Source organism: Tinamus guttatus, unplaced genomic scaffold, assembly GCF_059628265.1.
Source record: "Tinamus guttatus ecotype Peru unplaced genomic scaffold, ASM5962826v1 Tinamus_guttatus_pri_ptg000423l, whole genome shotgun sequence".
NCBI classification, from domain to species: domain Eukaryota; kingdom Metazoa; phylum Chordata; class Aves; order Tinamiformes; family Tinamidae; genus Tinamus; species Tinamus guttatus.
In genome coordinates, this window is record NW_028288957.1 from 2,484,243 (window position 1) to 2,507,166 (window position 22,924).

At 44.9% G+C, this 22,924-nt stretch overlaps 2 protein-coding genes across 4 annotated transcripts in view; one reads left to right on the top strand and one right to left on the bottom strand.

Annotated features, from left to right (window-relative positions):
* Positions 1–4,833: 4,833 nt before the first annotated feature.
* COPS4 (COP9 signalosome subunit 4) lies at positions 4,834–18,254 on the bottom strand. The gene is made up of 10 exons (XM_088531628.1): positions 18,161–18,254; positions 16,604–16,683; positions 15,812–15,963; positions 10,530–10,633; positions 9,636–9,789; positions 8,327–8,477; positions 7,781–7,951; positions 6,281–6,396; positions 5,814–5,898; positions 4,834–5,361 (listed from the first exon to the last, which is right to left on the bottom strand). Exons 1-10 carry the CDS (start codon positions 18,232–18,234, stop codon positions 5,228–5,230), a joined length of 1,221 nt encoding a protein of 406 aa, XP_088387754.1. The 5' UTR covers positions 18,235–18,254; the 3' UTR covers positions 4,834–5,227.
* Positions 18,255–18,800: 546 nt separating this feature from the next.
* Positions 18,801–22,924, top strand: part of LIN54 (lin-54 DREAM MuvB core complex component) — a 29,658-nt gene continuing 25,534 nt past the window's right edge. For 2 of the 3 annotated variants that reach the window (XM_088531651.1, XM_088531652.1), the window contains exon 1: positions 18,802–18,900. The gene's annotated coding sequence lies outside the window, so the exon portion shown is untranslated. Of the gene's footprint in view, positions 18,901–22,924 lie in introns of all 3 variants that reach the window. The other variant, XM_088531650.1, reaches the window with a different exon arrangement.

The window sequence follows — 22,924 nt, forward strand, 5'->3', positions numbered from 1 at the left end:
TTTTAGAAAACTCACATAAATATCATGCGTCCTAGTTGGATGGTTAAAAGGTAAATCCCAGAAACACTACTGTGTTTCTTAGCATAACTGGTCATGTATTCCAATACTCCAAGAAATAACATACAGATAAAAAAATACAGATATTGTACTGTGTGCCTAAGTTTGCACAAGAACTACAGTATTTGAATGGCAACTGAAAGATGATCGTAAGGCCTCCCTCCAAATAGTCAGCTACCATGACACACTGTTTCATCAACCAACCGTCCCCCTCAAACCTTCCACATTTATACTGAATCCTAAAGTATCTCATTAACTACTCACTCAGTAATGAGTAAACAAAGAAGAAAAAAAGCTTAATATAATACATACCAAATATGCTAGTAGCTGCCTTCTCATTTAAAGCTGAAATCTGAAATTATGATAGTAGTATCATACCATTTTCTCTCTTAACAGAAAGGTAAGCCCATATACAGTTTCTTTATTAAGACAACATAAAGGCTGAATACAAATGAACCACTCTCCACCATTACATGCTTCACAAACACATAATAAAAGGAACCACTGAATTTTGCAAGTACTTAATTGTCTTACCTGCTAGACAAAACTATAGCAATAATACCTTCTAACCACCTTAACCTAGGCATTGAAATAATCTACTTTTTAAATTAAACTAAACTTAACTCACACAATTATTACATCTCTTATAAATAAAAGTTTAGATAAGACACCTTAGTAGTTCTCACACATAGAAAGAATACACAGATAATGATTACCATGAGTCAAAACAAATCCTAAAGATAATTGAAGTATTAAAAAACAAGTATTTTAAAACAAAGAAAACTATAACTAAAACACAGTATAACAACTATTTTAGCAGAAACAGAAAGCAAAACAGAAAACAAAAAGCTCCCCAAAACTTAATAAACTATCTAACTTATAACCACAAAGAACAACAAAAAGAAACATAACTAAGAAAACACTTAAAAGAAACACCTAACACCCATCCTTTCTAAGGCAAACCAAGAAAGAATACATTAACCCACCCAATCAAATACAACCTACCTTGGATTGCAAGATTATATACGATCAGAAAAATTTGGCTCAAAGCCAAGGCACTGATTAACAAGTGTGGCTCATTAGTTATAAACAGTTGGAGGGAGATTCATTAAAATAACCTGAGGAAAAAAAGATTTTGGGGCTGTGTTATTTTTTTTTGCTCTTTTATTGGTGGTGAGTATCTTTTTTACATTTTGCGTTGAATATCTCAAAAGTCATTTTAAACATTCAATTGTTTTTTTCTCTCAGGTCATAAAGTTCTGCTAACGCTGTTATATTGATGGTTTTTCTAGCTGCTTTTATTATGAACTAGCTGAAGAAAAGTGAGTCTTTTATAGCAATCTGCATTGCTTGCTAAGAGAGGCTTCAAGTTAGCACCATGTAGAGTAAGGGTATAGAGGATAACGCAAGCGTAAACTCTTAACTCTTTTTAGTGTTAAAATATAAAAGCTCTAGGCTGTAGATAAATGTTAAAAAAAAAAAACTCTTTGGGGTTTCTATATTTAGTGTTTTCTGTTAACTGTGGCTGGACTCCTAGAAGTTTGTAGTTGGTGGTGAACCACTAAGTTACCTACATATAGTGCTATCTTTTGAGGAGGTAGAGCAGTATTTTTATAAAAGAGAAAAGGATATGGTTGTTCTAGTCCTGGAGACTGTATGGACAGAACAGCATGGAGAGAGCTTTAACTTGTGATTAGCTATTTAGATTGTTGCAGTTTGCTAATAAGGCTACATTTTTGAAATATTTTGATTTTGTTACACCTAGTTAAATAGTCACATAAACACAAGGTTCTCCAGGCTTGACTGAACATTTGTTGAAGCTGTTTATTCAGTGAAAACTAGTTAAGGGTGACTGACTGTATTCTTGTCTTGTGTCCTTTTAGGGTAATGTGCTTTTTAACTTTGGCCTGACATGCTTTATGTAGAGAACAATAATATTTGATTAATAAGTACTGCAGAAAGATAAAGTGGCATTTTTTTTTTCATGACAAAAGCTTGCATCATATGCTAAGAAGAGTTTCTAAGGCTCTTAAAAAGTAGGGAAGCAAGGAGTGTACCTGGGTATTGTCCCTCTAAGGAATAGTACTCTTGGTTTTGGGGACTCTTCTGAAAGTTTCTATTACTAAAATCACATAATTAATAGTATACTATACTGCTTTTAATTTTTTTTTAAGCATTATACAAAGCCGGCAAGATCTTTGGAATGCGATGCTGTATCCTAACCTTTCACTGACAAATCGTGTCATATTATTTCGGGTTTTTGTAAACTTCATTGAGTGTGCTTACTTGCCTTTTCCAAACTACCTTCTCTGTGTACTTTGTCCAACTGCTGGACAGGAATCTGGAAGTTCAGCACAATTTTGGACCAGTTGCCAGAATGACCTATTAGCAGAATAAGGTTAGCAAGGTCTCTCCCATGCAGCTGGGAGAAGAGATTCATAACGTATTCTGAGCTCAGTCCAAGAGGTCCAAAAAGCCAAGAGGTTAATTACATTCTTTTTCTGTATTTGCTAAAGCTGAATGCAATTGAATCACACTGTGAAGCTAAAAGCTGGCAATTCTCCAACAAGGTCTTTGCTAACTTTGCTACTGATTTGTGTGCTTAGCTCCCCATCTAGCGGAAACTGCTGGTTTTTGTTCGCTGGGTTAGGGAAGGTCTTGACAAGCATGGTTTGCAACCACATTGCAGTTGGGTGATTGTAGGGAGGATGTGGCCCAGGCTCTTCTCCTGGTGACAGGACAAGGGGTAATGGGTGTAAGTTGAAACACAGGCAGTTCCACCACCATACGGAAGAACTTCTTTCCTGTGAGGGTGACAGCGCCCTGGAAGAGGCTGCCCGGAGAGGCTGTGGAGTCTCCTTCTCTGAAGATCCTCAAAACCTGCCTGGATGCTGCCCTGTGCCACCTGCTCTACGTGTTCCTACTGGAGCAGGGGCTTGGACTAGATGATCTCTAGAGGTCCCTTCCACCCTTAACCATTCTGTGATTCTGTGATTGCCTCCATTCTCATATTTGATTATTTGAAAATTGAACTAGCCTTTGATAATCAATCTAGACTGGATGCCTCGGTTTCATCTCTTAGAAAGGGTCCAGCGGTCCTTTCCTTGCTTTCCAGAAGTCCCTGGGAACTTCTGCAAAAGGATCATTGCACAAGGTAGCTGTGCTCACATCCTTCATGCCTTTTTAGAGCTATGTTCTGGTTTACATAGCGTAAAGTGAGGCATTCAATTCTTTTCATTTAGATTTAACTAGGTGTATATATGACAAGTATATACATCACAGACAGTACATTCCCAAGAGATTGCTTGTCAGAATAAAATCTGGAAACAAAAGTTAAGCAAGAAGAAAACGGACAGGCCCTAGGGCTGATATTGACTGACTGTGATTAAAATTTCTTTGTAAGCAAGATAAAGAATTATCACGCAACACCAGTTTCAACACCTAATGGTAACTTTGCTTGAGAACACACCCTAGAGTGAGAGCTGTGTTGTGCAGGTGATGTGCCTATGTGATCAAAATAACCAGAGGAGCCCAGTGTGGTTGTCAGAGCCTGTGCCAGGTTCTGGGGCTGGCTGATGTGGGTCTGGTCTGGTGGACTCTGTTCCAGGGCTCCTCTCCTCCTGCTGGAAGGAGATGGGACTCCACCTCGTTTCTGTAAGCAGTTAGTGAATCAGGAAGCTGGAAAGGGCTTGGATTCAAGGTACACGGCTAAGTATGGGCTTGTATGAACACAGTTCTCAAGAGAATGGAGATATTTACAGCAAATATAAGATATTCTAATCACTGTCATATTAACTAAAGAAACAGTCAGCTGTAGGAAAAAGCCCATCAAAACTCTGCACTCAGTGTATTTTGCTGTCTTGGAAAATTGCAAGACATATTTACATATAGCAACCATAAAATCTGCACATTGGCTTTCCCATGCCAATTTTAGGGCCAAACAAATCCTGGGTGTCCTGGAAACGAGGGTTTTTGTTTGTTTGTTTGTTTGTTTTTTCCCCCTCCAATGTCAATGGCTCTGAACTTGTTCTCCCCTTTCCCCCTCCCCCCCCCTTAGGGCAGGGAAATGTAATAATGGTCACAATGAGCACCTCCTTGCACTGGCTAGAGGTATTGTTATTGGAAAGCACAGATTTGGCTGCTTCAAGGTTTCAGCAGACAACCTGTGCTGTACTGTTTTTCTTTGCTTTGAAGTGACATATTGGGGGGGTTAAACTTCATAGCTAATGTTCCAAAGCAGACACAGTATAATAGCAGTCCAGTACAAAGTCAGGTGATGCCTTGGCAACACTAAACTCATCTAGAGAAATAAAGGGAGAATGTCTCATTGTCTCCAATAGAGCAATAAACCCAAGTTATTCCTGTTGGGAGGTAAGGAGGTATTCAGTATTAATTATCTTCTACATCTTCAGTGATGGCAGTATCTGAATGGTGTGGAGGAACAACATGTATATAAATCATACTTGACTATAAAACCTTACCTCAGGTGCTGAACAGCTACTGGTGAAAGCTTACCCAGAGAAGAGCTGTCTCACTACCACAGCCTTTCAGGCAGGAGGGGTCAGAAGAGTCATTGCAAAGTTAACGGGCTTGCTGCGGCCACACTTTCAGAGAAGCCACTTCTTATTTTACGGCCGTATTTATGAGTGAGCATTTCAGATTAGCATTCTGTAGTATAAAAGAGTTGATGCAGAGCTGTTTGTTCCAGCTTCAGGGGCTAAAACTGACCTTTCCAAGTGAAATGATTTTAAGTCAGTGTTCAAGGTAAAAAGCCACTAAGTGGCTCATTCTAGCCTTTATTAGAGTAATTACAACTAAAAGTATCAAGTCACATGTCCATAGCAAGAGAAATACCATGGATTACAAAGCTGGTAGAACAATCGTGAAAAAAAATTAAATAAACCAAAACAAATGCTTGCAGCAAATGTTTCAGCTTTTAAAGGGAAACTACAGCTTTTCAGGAGAGCTCAGTACAATGCATAGGCAGCAACAGCATCATCATGCCTAGGAGATTTGCACACCAAACAATATGCACCTAATTGTGCCTTGAAACAGGATACAAGCTGATGGTGAGGAAATGCAGGTGGGTTATTTGCTTGGTTCACAGCCCTGTTCAGTGGCAGTGGCCCTTAGGCAGCAGGCCATTGCCTCCATTCAGACTGTAGCACTGTCACTGAGCCATCTGAGCCTCCATTGCTTGGGCTGTCCATTCTGGGGCTGTCTGACTTATTTTCTCCAGCAGGTTGTTAACCTGGAAACACAGCGACTGGATCTGTTTGTCCCATGTTGGCAAAGCTTCGCGGGCTGCAAAAAAAGCAAGAAATCATAGTAAGTCTTAGCAATTCCCCTATTTTTTCAGTTTTAACTTCCTCCTCTAGTACTGCCCTCACCTACCTTGCAGAGGAAGCCTTCCTTGCAGCTACAGCATGCTCATTTCTGTATTCAAAAGCTACCATGGTTTTGGTTGTTTGTTACAAGCCTAACTCCTGCACTGCAAAGCAGAATTGAGCAGAGAACTTCCTGAAGAATGTTTTCCTACAGAGACTGAAAGGATTAACTTGCACCTTCCTGCAGGTAAAAAAATGTGTAATAGTGGAGAAGTGAGCGCCATCCTCAAGGGCAAGCTCTGCCACCTCGCATAAAAACACAGTAAGCTTATTTGGGACAAAAATCATGAAGATAACTGGTCATTTTAAAGCAGCAATTCGATATGCTCATTCTGAATGGTGCTGAAAAATGAGTGTGGGCAAACTTACTCTCAAAATGAACAATTCCGTCAATCTGATCGATAAATCCATTCATGCGACCCTCGGTTATCATCTGAGATGCTATCTTTTCTGCCTGAAAAGAATATGAGAGGAAAATGTATTATTTTTTCCTCCGTTTCCCACCCAAATAAGAAATGATTGCACCTTCCATAGTCCTCATTTTTTTTTCGAATTATCTCTATGTACTGTAGAGAAAAACAAACAAACAAAAAAAACAACACACACAAAACACTTCTAGCACTGTCATAATGCAAGGACTGGATATAGCCAGATCAAATTCTCACATCATGTACCTCTTCTCATAAAATAGGCTAAATATTTAACTTTGCTCATCAATTTAATATGGCATACTTAGTAGTTTCTTAATATCTACTACTGTTTTCCTAATATTTACTATAGCTGTTTTCTTATGTTCCTGTAGTGCTTCTCATTTTGTGAGATGCCGAGAGGCATACCTTGGCTGCAGGGATCTCTAGTAATGCTCCTAGTTCTTCAAAGGTAATATTGTTGTAAAGTTTGCTTGCAGATAACAAGTTATGTTCAATAACAGCTCTGTCCAGGATACTGGAACCTTAGAGGTTGAATGACAAAACAATTAATAGGAAATTACAACGTTTTACATAGTAGAACAAGTCAAGAATGCTTCCCTTCTTCCCTTCCAAAGTTGTGTATGCAGAAAATCTAGACACATCCCATTGCCTTGCATCAATGTTAGTCCACACAGGAGAGAAAAAGGAAGAAAAAAAGAAACTACCTGCATTTGGTTCATTTTTGAAACAAGTAGCTAAAAAAAGTTTCTATTCTAGAACAATTAAGTGGATATGGTAATAGGGATTAATATACTAGATGAAGGCAGAGATTCAAGTTGCCTTGCTGATTTTGCCACAAGATCTAGCATCTGAATTTATGGAGCTCTCATGTTCTCAACTTGTCCAATGAAACACTATTGTCTTTCTCTTTCTTTGGACTCCGAGGGGTCCATTAATCTAACAGCCTACTGCTTGTAGGATGATTCAAATGCACTTTTTTTTTTCTCCTTTCAGCTCTTAATTTTATCATTTTACCACCTGCATCTTAACTATTTGTATCCTAAAGCTGTTGTTAAATGGCAACTGACATGAATCCTTTAACTTTACAAGACAGGCAGTAGAGGTAGTAGCAGAGGAGACTGACATCAAAAAAATATTACTGAAGCTTATTGTTAGGAATAATACTAAACTGTATCGCATCTATTATTGCGCAGAGCTTTTTCCTTGTTATTTAACAAGCACTGTTTACCAAGAAGGTGCCTCATTCAGAAGTATTTCATGTTTCAATATTCTCCACTTCAATTGTCTCATTTGGGAGAATGAGACTGACATTGTTATGATCCCACAGAAGCTATAAACTTAGAGAGTATTATTGTTCAGATGTTCTGGGAAGAATCAAGTTAGTAAGATCTCAGTGCACTAGATCAGAAAACAATTTGGACATTAAATGAAGTCTAAGTCACCCCTTCCCTCTCTGTCAGTAGTCAAGAAACAATGCAAGCCAAGACTTTTATTTTTTCCAGTCAACACACACTATTAAAGTAGCAACCCATGCATTTTAGAATACCTCTTCATAATCATGCCTTAGAACTGGGAAAACACAAAAGGGCACAAAGTACAAGGGAAGAGGAGAAACTCAATGTGTAGTTACCAGAGGACTGCATAAGCTTGAGAAGTCAGAATATTACAAGTTACATTGTAGAGGAAAATTGTATTTGAAAAGCAGAATAGCTGATGAGAAAAAATAATTGCAGAAAGAAGCCTTACTACTAAATTATTCTCTTGAGCGTGATGTTCCAGGGAATAACATTAGGAAATCAAATAACCAACACTATTTTTTGCCATCACACACTTAGCCATTGCAGATGGAAAGCGAAGTCCTATGGAGGGGCACTTAGCATTATGAGGCTTTATAGAAAACGGTACCATCAGCTGTAGTTGCCTTCTGGTGAGGCATTAGCATAGCTGCAAACTCCTGCAGTTGATTTCCACGGATAATTCTGTCTAGATACATTTTCTCCAAGATGCCATAGGCTGCAAGCTGCTGGCACCTCTCATCCTTGAAAAGCGTAGCAAGCATACGTGAACGCTGCTGTCCTAAAAGAGTCAGGAAAAATCCCCATTAAAGATTGCACCTTCACAGTTAGAACAATTTTTTTTCTCTAGAGATAAATATCAGACTAACAGAGCTGTATCAGAGAAGACATTGTACTGTTTGGGTCCAGAACACCATTTTCTACTGTTGTTTCTCTTGCATCTTGTGGCAAGATGGCACTTCAGCACTGGTGAAGACAATCAGAGTTATTCCACCTCTGAACTACCAGTTGGCCAGCAACAGATCTGTGACACTGCGTTCACAGTGCTGGATTCCCTACCAGATCTTCCCAAGATGAGATACTTTCCCACAAGTAACCAAGAGGCTGACTTTCCTGACTTTCTCGGGGTTATATAAAACTAAAGCGTGTATTTTACCTGCTGATGCTAGAATAGTACAATGTAAAGCATGCTTCAGGGCCTCCAGTCGCTCGCTTTCATGGACTATGCTCTTATAGGAGAGCTCGTTGTATCTCTGGGCAGCCTCAATGAACTTTCTCCTGTAGTCAAGCACTCGAGCATAGCACACCTAGAAAGACACTAGGTCTCAGTAAAATAAAACCACCAGAGGTGATCACACAGGACAGGTACATAGTCATCTTGGCTTTACAAAGCAACAGCTCCCACAAACGCTGCTCTCCTCCATTGTGGGCAAGAGCGCTGTGCCTTTGAGCTATCAGCTTAGTTCTCAAATTCCTTGTTAAATTAATGTGGTAGAGGATTGCATGGGCATTTCTCAGCACTGTTCACATGTTAAGTGCTGTGTAAATTTTAAAATGCTGGAAGTTAAGTTTATGAGCTATCTTACAGCTAAAACCTCACTGAGATTCTCATTCACTGCTGATGCTGGCAGCACTTAGGCAGTAGTTGCCCTGTTTAAAGTAGTTGTCAAGTAGTTGCTCTTCCCTTTCAGAGCTGTAGCAACTCTTGTTTCTCTCCTTTTCTGCTTTTTTCATCCTTATAGTCAATATTGACTTTTGCAATTGAGCACAAGCTTTAAAGTATTAGCAAGGGGAAACTAAATCAGAAAATCAGAAAAGCACGGGCAGGAAGAAAAGAACCAACAAACTAAGAACACAGTAACATAAGCTACACCTAATGACGTAGTTGCTCTGTAGTATAGAATTTTAAACTATTCTGTACTACTTTCGTACATCATCCTACACACAAAAAAAAATGGTAGAATGGCAAAAAAAAAATCAAGTTCCTAAACTAATGGGAGCAATATTAGCGTATTAACTATCTAGGCAAGAAATCACACACACAAAAAGCAAGAAGTTCTGTCAATATACCCACTGTGGCTTTGTGACTACAGCTTTTTTTATTTAAACTATTATTCAAAAAATCCTGCAGTTGTCTTTAATATTGAGATGATTTTTTTTCCCCATTATGATGTTTCTAGACAAGGCTGGGGGAGATATTTTCAGCTAAAATTTGGACACTTTAAGCCTAATATTAATTCTACAAATCTGGTATTGAAGGAACATTTACAGGTTTCTTTTGAATTTTTAAAAAAACAAGCTACCTAGCTATTTGCTAAGATGTGGCTCTCCAACTCCTAAGGCCACTTACATTTTTCCTTCATTTGTTTTGTTGTTAGGAAAGTTTTCTTGGCATTACATAAAAACATCTCAACACAGATTCATCTTCCTTTAAAAAGAGACAGCAATGCAGTAAGTTACACAACCTTATAATGGATCTGTAGCTGTTCGTTAGTTGATTCATTCTGAAGCAGGGAAGCACGATTAATATAAGCTTCTGCTTGAACTGGGTCATCATCCTCCAGATAGAGCCTGGCAATTTTCAGGTAGGTTTCCAACTTATAATCTACATTGTACTGCCTGTAAAGAAACAGAAAATAAGTACTCAGAATTACTTCACAGCCACCTTTGCTTTTTACTATTCTAAACCTATATTTGCTTCTACTTGGCAGCTCTGGCTTTACCCTGCTTCCTTCTTTTCTGCCCCCAAAATTAGCACTCTCCATTCACAGTAGGGAAAGTTGAAATTAATGCAAATATAGATCTGTATCCTACAAATGCCAGTACAAATAACACTGTCCACCAAGAACTAAACGTACGAGCTGCTTCTCATAATTGAGGAGATACTCGAGTCCAAAGAAATTTGGAGTGGAACAAACAGGTGCTGTATTGGTCAAAAGGCACAGCAATTATCTTTACGAGCGTACAGAGAGAGAGGGTAGAAAGGACAGACAGAAAAAGAACAGAAAGGGTTTTAGTCTGAACTTTGAGATTAAAAAATACAGTTGAGGGTTTTTCTGTGTCTTCATTTCAAATTGTAGAAGTCAGTATTTGCAAGTAGTGTCACAGGCAAAATAACCTTAAAAAAGCACTTGTGAAAAATACTATTAAAATAGTTATCAACAAGATTGATAAATAGTGTAAAGCTTATAATGCAGGACCTAATACCCCACAATGAAGTTTGCTTTAAAAGGCTGTGTTCAGGCTCTATTTCTGAGAAAACATGCAACTTGGCACTCTCCATTTCTGCAAAGTATGGATGGAGTGAGCTTATTCAAGTATACTTAACAACACTAAAGAGCATCTAGCAAGATACTTACTTTTGCCCTGTTTCCAAAGGGATTCCCACCAATACTTGGGCTGCATTTCTCCAGTCTTCTTCTTTCTCATAAATGGATGCAAGATGCTGTCTTATTGAAGCAACCTGGACAAAAGAAAACCAATTGCAAACACTACGAACATGATTGATTTTTGTATTACCATTCACAATATCTGTTCTTATTACAAATACCCATTTGGCCAATATCCTAGCTCCACAGAAACAAGCCTGTACCCATACAACTCCACTCACGTGAAGATTTTAGATATTTGATCAAACTTTAAAACCAACCTTTTTACATCTGACTGATGGTTTGAAGCATTTCTCTCTCTGGCTCAGGATTAAAAAAAATGAACTTATTTGGAGGGGAGTGCTGAGCAATAACCTTACTATATACCATTTAGAAAGATAAAAGCAAATTTTGAAGAAATACAGTACCAAAATTCACTCTTTCTTCAAGTTATACCTTATACCTCATACCAAGAGGTACGAGTGATGTGAACTATTCCCTCAAATTCCAGTTTGCAGTGCAGTTGTGTGCAGGTATCCCTACTAAAATCTAGGTTTTACAAACAGAAGCACAGTTAATAAAAGAAGCCAGCCCACGTCTAGCATTTAATTTCTGCATAACTAAGGTAATGTGCAGGGAAGCATGCTCAGTTAACCTTTAGAATGAAAGTTGCTTAAAGAGACAAAAGGTAAACATATGCAAATACAAAGCATGACAGCAACTGAATGGGTTTTGTGCTATTATTAGACCCCATAAGATTTTTATATAAACATCTTGAAGTTCTCTCGGTAGATGAAGTGCTTTGTAGAAGCAAACCAAGGACTTGAAAAAGAACTGCAAAGTATTCAGCAATTGGCTGAAGAGTTGAAATTTCAAGGTAAGTAATTTTTCTGGTACAACGCTTCTGCACTAAAAAAGACTCATAAATCTTTTTTCCTTTTTTTTCTTGGCAGGGAGGAGTGCTAATCTTAAATAGCTACAGAATCTTCTTGGGAAGATATTCCTTGTTGTGACACTTTACCGTTTCATTAGTTGGATAATATGTAAAACAATGAGCACCAGTCTTTGCCTTCTATTGACAGCTGCCATAGCTCAAGCACTGTGTCACTGAAAGAAGCCATTTTCTGGTAGCAGGGGAATTACAGGCCTAGCATCCTGATTAAGAGACAGGCTCTATTCTTTGCAAAGTCCCAAACACAGCATTTGGTAAAAGTTCTGTATGTATGTGAAAGTCAAATTGGATTTTAAGTAGGAATATCTGTTTTGAACATTGTTGGGGCCTTAGTAAGAATATATAAGAAACTGGAGTTTGTGGGGAACTGGACCGATGCCTAGCAAACAAGCACCTGGAGGAGCACTAACCAGCTGGGAATCTGTAGCTGGCCAATGAGAACGCCGCTCCTCAGCGCATGCCCACCTGCACCGGTATAAAGCTCTGCTGCAGACAACAGCAGGGGGGAGTTGACCTCACTTTGTGTGGAGGTGTTGTTTGCTCCAGCTTGTGGGGAGGGCCCTGGCACTTGGCGTGAGAGTGACCCTCGACATCTGGTGACCCCGACGTGATCGTGGGCGACGTGATCGTGCGAGAACGCGAGGGATCTTACTGGAGAAAAGCGGATTGTGACTACAACCTGGTGAGTCAGAATGGGAATTGCCGCATCTAGAGTGGAAGTTGCTGCAACAGCAATGGAACATGATACTGTTGAACGCTTCGTAAGGCTTGCTCAAAAAACTAAGATTGAGGTCTCAAAAACCGAGTTAACCGATTTATTGCTATTTTGTAAGAAGAGAAAAATCATAGAAGAAGCTTCCCAAGCATATAAATTTGAATCATGGGAGCAAGTAGGAAAAGAACTATGGGACGGTGTACAATTAGGCTCAGAGGAAGTGTGGTGCCTCACAAAAACATATCGTCTCATATGGCCTATGTTTGAGCGGTTAGTTGCTATTGCGTTCTGGAAAGCGCTCCATGGAGAAGAAGAGGAAAATGGGTCTGAAAGTTCTGAGTATACTAAAAATACTGAGTCAAATCAGTGTGAGAAAATAGATAATAAGAAAAAGGTAACCTCACCTAAACAGGCATGTCCGGTAACTTTGGCCGAACGAGAACTATGGGGGGGAGTGGATGAGTATCTCCCCCCGTGGGAGGGGGAGGAACGACCACCTCCCACAGCACCCAAATGGGAAAAGCGACCACCTCCCACAGCGCCCGAATGGGAGGGGGGAAAGCGACCAACCCCCACAGCGCCCGAAATGGAAGTGGACCCAATTAAAGTACCGATCCCAGATGGATCGGACGATGATAATGCCGTGGTTCAAAAAATGCGACAAGAACTTCAGGGACAAGCAGAGAGAATGACAGAGTTATTAGAACAAATGCGGCGATTAGACTGCGGGTCCAAGGCCAGAGATGTGAAGGCAGCATATAAGGCTGCCCACAGGGCTATAGTGGAAGGGTTGGAAAATGTAGACAAACAATTGGAGCAGTGGGAGGCACGAAAAGATGCTCCTAAGATTCAAAAGAAAGCAGCTGGAGGAAGTGACCCAGCTGAAGAAGGATTGTTGCCGGAGCTCCCAGCCACTACAGGTGGAAGTAATGATGAGGGAATGCCACCTGTTGATCCAACATTTAATGCGGGAGCACGGTATAAAGGACTCGTAGAGAATGCTCAATTACAAGGAGAATTTGTATTAACACCACTAGCAGCTCCTGTAGTAATGGGAGCCCAGGGCCCCAGGTGGGAACCTCTCGATTGGAAATTTGTTCAAGGCATACAAAAAACAGTAATGCAGTATGGGCACGACAATAAGTTGGTGAGAAATCAGGTCTCTGCTCTGTTTAAATATTCCCATATGGTGCCTGCGGATAGCAGAGCGATAATGGAGCTTCTGCTTTCCTCTACCGCTTATATGCTTTGGTTAGCAAAATGGCAGGAAAGATTAGAGGAAAAACAATTGGAGAATCTAAATCGCAGTATGGACGATCCATTAAGGGTTGCCACCCTTGATCAACTGATGGGGAATGGGCGTTACCGGGCAACCGAGGCCCAGGCAGCGCTCCACCCCAGGATACTACAGCAATCAAAAAATGCAGCGCTAGCCACTTTTCTTGCACTACCACAAATAGGAACGCCACAGTTACCATACACAAAAATAATACAAAAGCCGAATGAGTCTTTTTTCAATTTTGTTGATCGGCTAAAGGAAGCCCTGGATATGGCACCTAATGTGCCTCCGGAAATGAAAGCAATATTGGCCAAAGATTTAGCAGTTCAAAACGCAAACCAAACTTGTAAGCAACTATTAGCTACTTTGCCACCAGGAGCTTCAATAGTCCAGATGATAGAGACCTGTGCCCGAGCGCCAATGATGGAGGAAGAACAGAAGGCAGAAATACATGGTGTGGCTTTGGCCGCAGCAATTAAAGGAGAAAGAATGTCTAGAAAGGGAGACAAGAGATTTCATGGAACATGTTTCCTGTGTGGTCGATTAGGACACATGAAAGGGAAGTGTCCTAACAGGTTCAGGATGGAAGGTATGGCCCCGAGAGGATTCAATGGGACCTGTACGAGATGTCAAAGGTTCCGGCATAAGGCAGCGGAGTGCCGATCACAGTTTCGCAAGAACGGCATGCAGATACGGGGAAACGGGAGCCGCCGCGTTGTGAGGGACGCGGCGAACAAGTATCCCCAGACGATGGCTGCCTCTGCGAACTCTCCGCCGCAACCCGTAGAAGCACAGGAGTCGATCTCTCCGTGGCAAGATCCACAGTGATTAGAGACTGACGTGCACATATTAGAATTGATGTGCACTGGTCCCCTGGGGAGGAGCTAAGAACCAGCGACCCCCCCCCCACCCTCTTCTCCTTCTCCCGCCCCCAAAGCTGCAGTGTCGCCGGGAGCAGGCCAGGGCGGGCGGACGAACCAGGCCTGTTAATGAGCAGCGGATGGAAGGGCAGATTTGTGGTCCTCTCGGAGGTGGCAGTGAAGTGCAACTTTAGCATGGGAAAATGAGTGAGCTTGACCAGTCACTTGAGGAGCCCGAGCAACTGAAAAACCAAATCAGGGATGCTAGGAAAGCATGTGCTAACGCCACCTTGGCTCAGATCACAGCCAACATTCTCCCCGTGGGGAGAATTCAAATGCGTACTAGAAGAACACTCCAGGGACACTTGGCAAAAATTTAAGCAATGCACTGGGGGACTGATTCCAGGCTTCTAGTCAGTGCCTCCCAGGATGGCAAGCTTATAATCTGGGACAGCTACATCTCCTCCTAGCTGGTTATGACGACTTCAACTACAATGTCTGGGATACACTGAAAGCTGATAGAGCAGGTGTCCTTGCCGGTCATGATAACTGTGTCAGTTGCTTAGGTGTGACTGATGATGGAATGGCAGTGGCAACAGGATCGTGGGACAGCTTCCTCAAGATCTGGAACTGAAAAGAGCAGCGGACTCCGTGACTGGAAGAACTTTCCAGCGGTTGAAAACTAAAAATGATAGCATATCCAGTCTGACCATACTAACTTGGACCCCCATCCTCTCCAGCTCCAAAGGGCAAGATTTTTTCCTTCTCCTGTTGCTGAAATGAAGAGCACAATTACCTTTCCAAGAAGAATTTCTGTGGTTGTAAGCAAAATGAAATTGTGTATTCCTTTGGGACCATTTTCTTTTGTCTTGGGAATTTAAAAATGAAACATTATCATAAAAGTGTGACCAGAATGATCATACTTGTGTTTGCAACTATGTTGCTTTGTTTTTGTTTATAATATTTTGATGCATGATATTGCCAATTTTTGTTTTTTTTGTAAAAAGAGGGGAAAATGCTGAGGTTTACAGCTATGTTACTTTGTTTTGCCAATGCTGTAATGTTTATTGCTAATTTTTGTTTTTTGGAAAAAAGAGGGGGAGATGTTGGGGCCTTAGTAAGAATATATAAGAAACTGGAGTTTGTGGGGAACTGGACCGATGCCTAGCAAACAAGCACCTGGAGGAGCACTAACCAGCTGGGAATCTGTAGCTGGCCAATGAGAACACCGCTCCTCAGCGCATGCCCACCTGCACCGGTATAAAGCTCTGCTGCAGACAACAGCAGGGGGGAGTTGACCTCAGTTTGTGTGGAGGTGTTGTTTGCTCCAGCTTGTGGGGAGGGCCCTGGCACTTGGCGCGAGAGTGACCCTCGACAGAACATACTTGTAAAGACTAAGAATATTTAGCACTTAACAAAATTCAGAGCCAAGCCTGTAAAACAGAAGGATGTCAAAAAATCTCTTACCTGCTCCTCAAATGAAATCACTCTGGGCTGTATCTTTTCCAAGGTGAAGTGGTATATTTCTTTGGCCGTGCTATCAGGAAGACTTGGAAGATGGGTACAAAAATCTGTCAGCAACTGTCTTGAGATGACTAAACTGACATTCTCATTCACCACTGGTTCAAAGATACACAGAAGAAAAATACAAGATGGAAGAAAAACATGTCAGTGCTTTCAGTAGCACTCGTCTATAACCATTCAGTCATGTGCTTTGATATTAATCTTAAGTATTTTAAATCTTAAACCTGTATTTAAAGTATAGGCCTTTTTTAAGGCGAATTTAATTTTCCTCACATTGACACCTGAATTTTAACCTCTGGCAAATGTTAGTGTATTTCTTGCTATGATTTATTACCTAGGAAGGTATTTCATTCTGAATGACTATTCGGTTGCTGAGACGTCAGGCTAATCTAAATGCTTAATCTAAATTTTGTTTGGAGATAGTTTTGCATCCACTATCCATTTTAACATTCTGTGTAGACTTTTTTACATTTTTAGGCAGTGTTCTGATCTGTCTTCAGAAACTGTCATGTTGAGAGGCTTGAAAGTTAACTTATTTGTATTATTCTTAAGTCTGTATTCCATTAAATTCCAAATAAGCTGATGTCTGGTTCTTCTTCTAATCGTATTTAAGTTTTGATATGACTAAAACATTATACATTTTAATAGCCTCATGTAGACCTAACAAATACAGAATCCTAAAGGCCCAGACCTTTGTTCAATCGACACATGATTAATTATAGCAGACACACTTACTTGCTTCTACAAAAGCTTTCAAAGCTTCAAGTTGTTCCACACCTGAGAGCTGAATGGCTTTTTCCAATATTTGACGATATCTGCCAAAAGATTAATAAAGAAAAAAAATCTATTTTTTGTATTTTATTTGTATTAAATATTTGTTTTACTTTTGCTGTATCTTAGAAGTATCTATTTTTTCAAGTGTCTATGCTAAAATCTTAAGAACATTCATTTGAAATAGGTATCCTGGGTTTTTTGTTAGTTGGTTGGTTTTTTTAAATTCCAGGACTACACTCCACCATAACATAACTTATCATAACAAGTCTGTTAGTATATCTGCAAGGAGAAATATTTTCGAAAGAAAAAAAAAAAAGTCCTGGCAGAGTGCTTTGCCTTCTATTGACACAAGAAAAATGAGCAAAATGTCAGCTCAGAACAATACCCCTCATTTGTTAAAATTACAAACTTGTGACAGGGTCCAAACATGCCAAATTCAAACATAATATATTACAAAACTATTAGCTCAAATTCCAAGACTGATATCCAAAACACCTACTCAAATCTTAACTTAAAAGTTTGAGGTTTTTTTAGTAAAAACACAATCGGCACATACAAACAAAACACTTGCAAATCACACTCGGGACACAGTGCCCAGATCTATAGCTTTTCCTCAATTTGGGGGCAGGCAGCTGAGATCTGAGAGCTAACAGCAATGGTGGAGGGAGTTAAATTTAACGGGTAAGGCCCAGCTGAGCCAGGTAGCCTCTGCTAGGACACAGAGGTACTTTTCCTTGAAAACAAGAGTAATAACAGGGGGAAAAAAAAAAAAGCAGGAGGTAAGGGGAAAAAATATTATCTGAAGAAGACACTCAGCAGCACTCTAGGGACAGGGCCTTCCCCGATGCGCCGCAAGGGCAGGCCTCCCACCGGCCCTGCCCGCGGCGGCAGCAGCAGCCCCCTCGGGCATCCAGGACGGCGGCGAAGTCGGCGCGCGTGGAGCCGACCCCCTCTCTCCGCCGCCATCCCAACGCTCCCAACGGCCGCGCGACTCTTTCCTCACGCGCTGGGCGCTCGCGCGGCTCCTCCGCGCCCCTCCTCCCCTTTCCCCCCGCAACGGCCGCGCGACTCCTCTCACACACACGCAGGGGTCGCGCGGCGGCCCCCCCTCCCCGCCCTCCAACGGCCGCGCGACTCTTCCCTCACGCAGAGCGGCCGCGCGGCAACTCTGCCCCTCCCCCCTCAACGGCCGCGCGCCCCCCAACCCCCTCAACGGCCGCGCGAGTCCGTCCCCCCCCCACACCCCCTCAACGGCCGCGCGAGTCCGTCCCCCCACACACACCCCCTCAACGGCCGCGCGAGTCCGTCCCCCCCACACACCCCCTCAACGGCCGCGCGAGTCCGTCCCCCCACACACACACCCCCAACGGCCGCGCGGCTCCTTCACCTGCTCCCTCCCCCGGCGGCTCCTTCCCCGCCAGCCTCGGCTCCCTCAGCGGCAGCGCGGAGCCAACGGGCACCCCGCGGCGGCCGCTGCTTATCTCCCCCAGCCCAGGGCAGGGGGAGGCGGGCACTCACTTGCCAGCCAGGTCCTTGTGGGAGCCGCTGGAGTTCATGAGCTGCGCCAGGTCCTGCCTCACCGCGGCCGCCATCTTCGCTGCGGCACCGATCGGCCACCGCGGCTGCCACCACTAAACTCGGGGCTCGCCGCACCTCCTCCCACCATAGAGTAGCGGCAGGCGGGCGGCTAGAGCGACGCCGCCGCTTCCGCCCGCCCCCAGCGCGGAGTGGCGCCCCGAGGTCACGTGGCGCGCACTGGCACCGGCCCCGTCATGGCGGCGCCGCCACCAAAAAGCGCCGCCGCTCCGCCATTTCCACGCGGGCTGGAGCCGCGAGTGGACTTATGTACACGGCGCATTGGGTCCCTCCCCATCACCTATAGAGCGCGTATAGAAAGGGATGGGCAAGCGGCGCGGCGCGCGCTGCCGCCGGCGGGCGGGCTCCGCCCCGGAAGCGGGCCGTCGCGGCGGGGAGGGAAGAGCGAGCCGGAAGCGCGGGGCGTGTCGCAGGGCGGCGCGCGCGCGCGCGGGGCGCTGCGCCGGCGGTTGCCAGGGCGGCGCGGCGCAGTATTATGGGATGCGGCGGGGGAATGGCGCGGGGCGCGTGATTTTGAACAAACACGGCGGCGGGGCCCGGGCGCTGCCGCCGCCGCCGCTGCGGCCGCCGGGCGCCGTAGCGCGGGAGCGGGGCGCGGGCCGCGGCGGCGGCGGGAGCCGAGGCGGCAGCGCGGCGGGAGGAGGAAGGAGAGCGCCGGCCCGGTGAGTGCGAGCGCCAGGGGCGGGAAAGCGGCGGCGGCGGCGGGGGAGGCAGGCGCGCAGCGGGCCCTGCGCGGTGCCCGGGGCAGGAGGCGGCCGCCGCGGGCGGGTAGGCTGAGGGGCGGCGGGTGTCTCCCCGCAGCGGCGCTGACAGCGGGCAGGGCGCAGGCCCGGCCGTGGGGCGGCCTCCCGGGGACACCGTTGGGCTTCCCCTTCCTTGGGCGGGAGGGTTGACGGCGCAGCAGCGAGCGCCGTGTTTCCGCGGTCCCTCCGTTCCCGGTGCCCGGTGGCTGTCACAGGCGGCGGGCGGCGCTGTCTGGCGGCCGTTTCGCCCCGGAAAGACGGCGGGAACGGGTCTGGGGCGGGGGGCTCTGCTTCGGCGTCCGCAGCTGCCCGGGTTAGAGAGTGGGAGACAGCGGGGCAGGGCTGTGATCCGCGCCTCCAAGGCAGAGATTCCCAGCCTGCCTGGGCTCCTCGCTCCTTTAGTGTGGGAATAAAGGCAGGGAATGGGAGAGGAGGTGACTGAACGATACGTGTTTGGGGGCAGCGGGACCGGGGACGATGCCGAGCTGACGCCGCTCCCGGCCGGAGCAGCGTGAGCCGCGGGGCGGCGGGAAGCAGCCGGAGGGGAGGCGGGGGCAGGTGCGGCGGGCGGGGGGAAGCGGGATCTGGGGGCGGGCAGAGGAGGGCGGCGGGGGCCGGGCGAGCGGCGCGGGGCGGGCGGCGGCGCCGGGCGGCGGCGATGACGAGGTGAAAATGGCGGATCTTTCGAAATACGCTCGCGGCCGCTGACGGGGCGGCCGCCGCTCCCGCCCGCCCCGCCGAGGTGAGGCGAGGCCGCGCGCGCGCGCCGCGGCGGGGGGGCCGGGGCCTAACGGGCGCCGGCGGCCGTTGGCCGGACCGGGCCGCCCCAACGGTCACGGCCGCCTCCCCCGCGGGCCGGGCGCTCGGAGTGTCCCCCCCCCGCCCTGCACCGAGGTCGCGTTGTCGCTAAATGCCGCCGCTCCGGAGGGGGAACACGGTGCCTTCGCCTCCATCCCGCTGCTCAGACGGGCTTGGGGGAGGCATGGGGGGGATTTAGGCCCCCTGGCCCCACCATCACGCACCCAACTTGGTTTTGGGGCGCCGGGAAGAGCCGGTGGCCTCTCCTGGGCCGCCCCGTGCACGCTGGGCTCCCCCGCGGGCTCTTTGGGCCATCGGGCATCCGGAGGCAGGTGGAATTGCAGGTGGCATCGCTGTCTGTAGCTTCTCCAGCGCATGGAGCGCCAAGGTAGTGCCAGGCTTTCCGAGCAAGCAGGGAGTCCTTGGGCTTGGAGAGCGTCGCCTCAGGCATCCAAGCTTCTCAGCTCGTCCTTTTTGCTCCTTGTTCACCGTGATGGTGTGCAATGCCAGTCGGCAGCGTGTCCTTGGCACCTTTAGGTCTGTGCATGTTGTATGCTGGTTATGTAACACGCGCTTTGGTAGCTCCGAGCCTGGGAAAGCGCAGCGGTGTCCGGGGCGCTCGAGCTCATCCGTAACGCGAGGAGAAGGAAAGCTGCCAGGAGATGGGAAGATAAAGCAGGTATTTGAAGGACCTTCCATGGGTTCATCCTTCTGAACAGCTGACTGAAACGTTATAATTATCATAGGAAACTCTATGTCAAAAAAAAAAAAAAAAAAAAGGACTCGAATACTAACTTGACATAAGATTTGTAAGTAGTAATAATAGACCAACCCTAGTATATATGGTGAGTTTATTCAGGATAGCTTTTTAGCTTTGGGTGTTATTAGCTGTGTGTGTATTTCCTTTCAGAGAACTCCTTCCCCAGTCTAAAATGGATTACCTGTGTCCTGTTACTCCCTAAAACATTGAATTTGCATATATGCTGCTAAGCAGTTGGTGTTGGGCTTGGACCTGGTGTGCACTTGCATTAACCAGCAGGAAGAGATTTATATTGCTCCATGGGCAAAGCACTGCTAAAGGTTAACTTGGAAAATACAGGCTGACTTCTGCAGTGTGTTAGAGGTGCTTCATGCTTATTGTAATGCAGCTGGCTTCAAAAGTTTCCATTGTGCATTGTTAATGTTTCATATTACTTACCAAGAAGCATCTGCCGTTGCTTATATAATGGTTGTCTTATACTTCTGTGCATGACCAAACTCAGGTAGTTTCCTTTGGTGTTGAATAGTCTCAATGTCTTGTTTGAATTCTCAAAAAACCTTGAGCCATTTTCTAGTTGAATGCTCAGTACTGTAGGAAAACCTTGAGTCTTGTAGACAGCACAGATGCATGATGCTGCTTCTGTAAGTTGCCTGTACATTGACACCGAGGGACGATGCTTGACCTTGCTTGGCCTGGAAAGAAGAAAGACCTCAGAGCTGAACCTTTGAGCGTGAGGATGTCTTGCAGTACTGTCGCATAAAGTATGGTGAAGCGCCAATTTTGTCTGGGTGCAATACAAGAGCGCGTAATGTGATCTGAAGGCCAGAGTCACAAGGCAAAATAAACTACTTGTATATGCTTGTGTAAGGCAATGGTGGGAGCAGTATCAAGTCCCACCCAGACCACTTGGTGCTGGTCTTCTTTTCCAAACAAGCTTGTTTTTGGATGGCCTTCTGTATATCTGTTTGCCAGCGATGCCTTATATGAAGGCTATTTGTGGATCCCTGGTATTGTTGATTCTTAGTTATTTGTAAGTTGGATTGTACAAGCACCAAGAAATAGAATGTATTAACCTTAATAAATTTGCTGCGTACCATTTTTGACCAAAGTCACTCATCTTAAGCACATCAATGTGCAGTCATCACCTGAAGCTCCACCGTGGAGCTTCAGCTTGTGGCTAGGCTTGCTAAATAATGCTATGTAAATGTGGACCCAGGTGACAGTAAGCAGGATATTATTATTTTCAATGAAATCCCCAGGTTATTATTCTAAGTGAAGTGAAAGAGGGACTTCCAGAATAACCCTGTGATCATGATGGGGCTGCGCAGCTATGTGCTGTGAGTGTCAAGTTTCTTAAATTCCAGACTTGGCCATAGAGAACTTAAGGAGCTATGAGCCCAATGTCGCTTTCTCAAGCTTTACTTCTGCAGTTGAAGGTGTTGCTACCCACAGGAGGGTCATGCCCTGAGAAATAGAAATCCAGTATTGCTAATTTTTGTAGTTTTACATTTTTCTTTTATCTCAAGCTTTATTCTCCCATTCATTTAGGAGGCCCAGGAGAATATATGGTTACCCCTGACTGTAATCCTATGAGCATGTTTCACTGTTCTGCTGCTGACAAAGTTTGCTCTGCTCTTCCCCAGCACCCAAGGCCCGCTGAACATGGGGCTGGGGTTAGTGTTGGTCTTTGGTGCCATTCTGGTGACTTGGAACCAGGCCGTCTCCACACCAGAAATGCCTCCCTTCCTGGTGGAGTGATTTTCCTGCCGTGTAGTGCCTGGGAATGGATTGAGGAAAGGTCTGTTCAATGCCAACATCAGCAGTGAGGAGGGAGCAGGGCTGTTTGGGCTTAGACCACCAGCTTGAACCCAGCTCTGATCCTCAATCTGCTCTGCACTCCCAGGGACAGGCACATTTTTGGCTGGCACAGGGAGTGGCGGGGGGGAAAGGAGGTTCAAATGGAGATGAACAGGCAGATGTCAAAGGAGGACAGGGCAGCTTTAGCAGTACTGCCGGGTTAATACACTCGGGGAATTAGAGTGCAAGAGAAGTAATAATGCGGTTGGTCAAATGCACTTAGTGGTCCAATTCCCAAAGAGAACTACTTAGGAAAGCGGGCAGGGGAAAACAAACAAACCAAAAATAAACCTTCCTCTGCTCTTTTATTCTAGCAGATCTTAAAATCTGAACAGATATCTGTTATATTAGTAGGTAACGAGGATTTTTTAGACTGGTAACATTTTTAAGATGATCGTTTCCCATTTAAAAACCATAATGGAAGCTGAAATTACTCAAAACTTTGCAAGGGAAGAAGGAGTCCTCATAGCTGGCATTTGGACAAGTGGGTTTTCTTTTTCTCCAGCAATTCATAAGAACCGATAATAC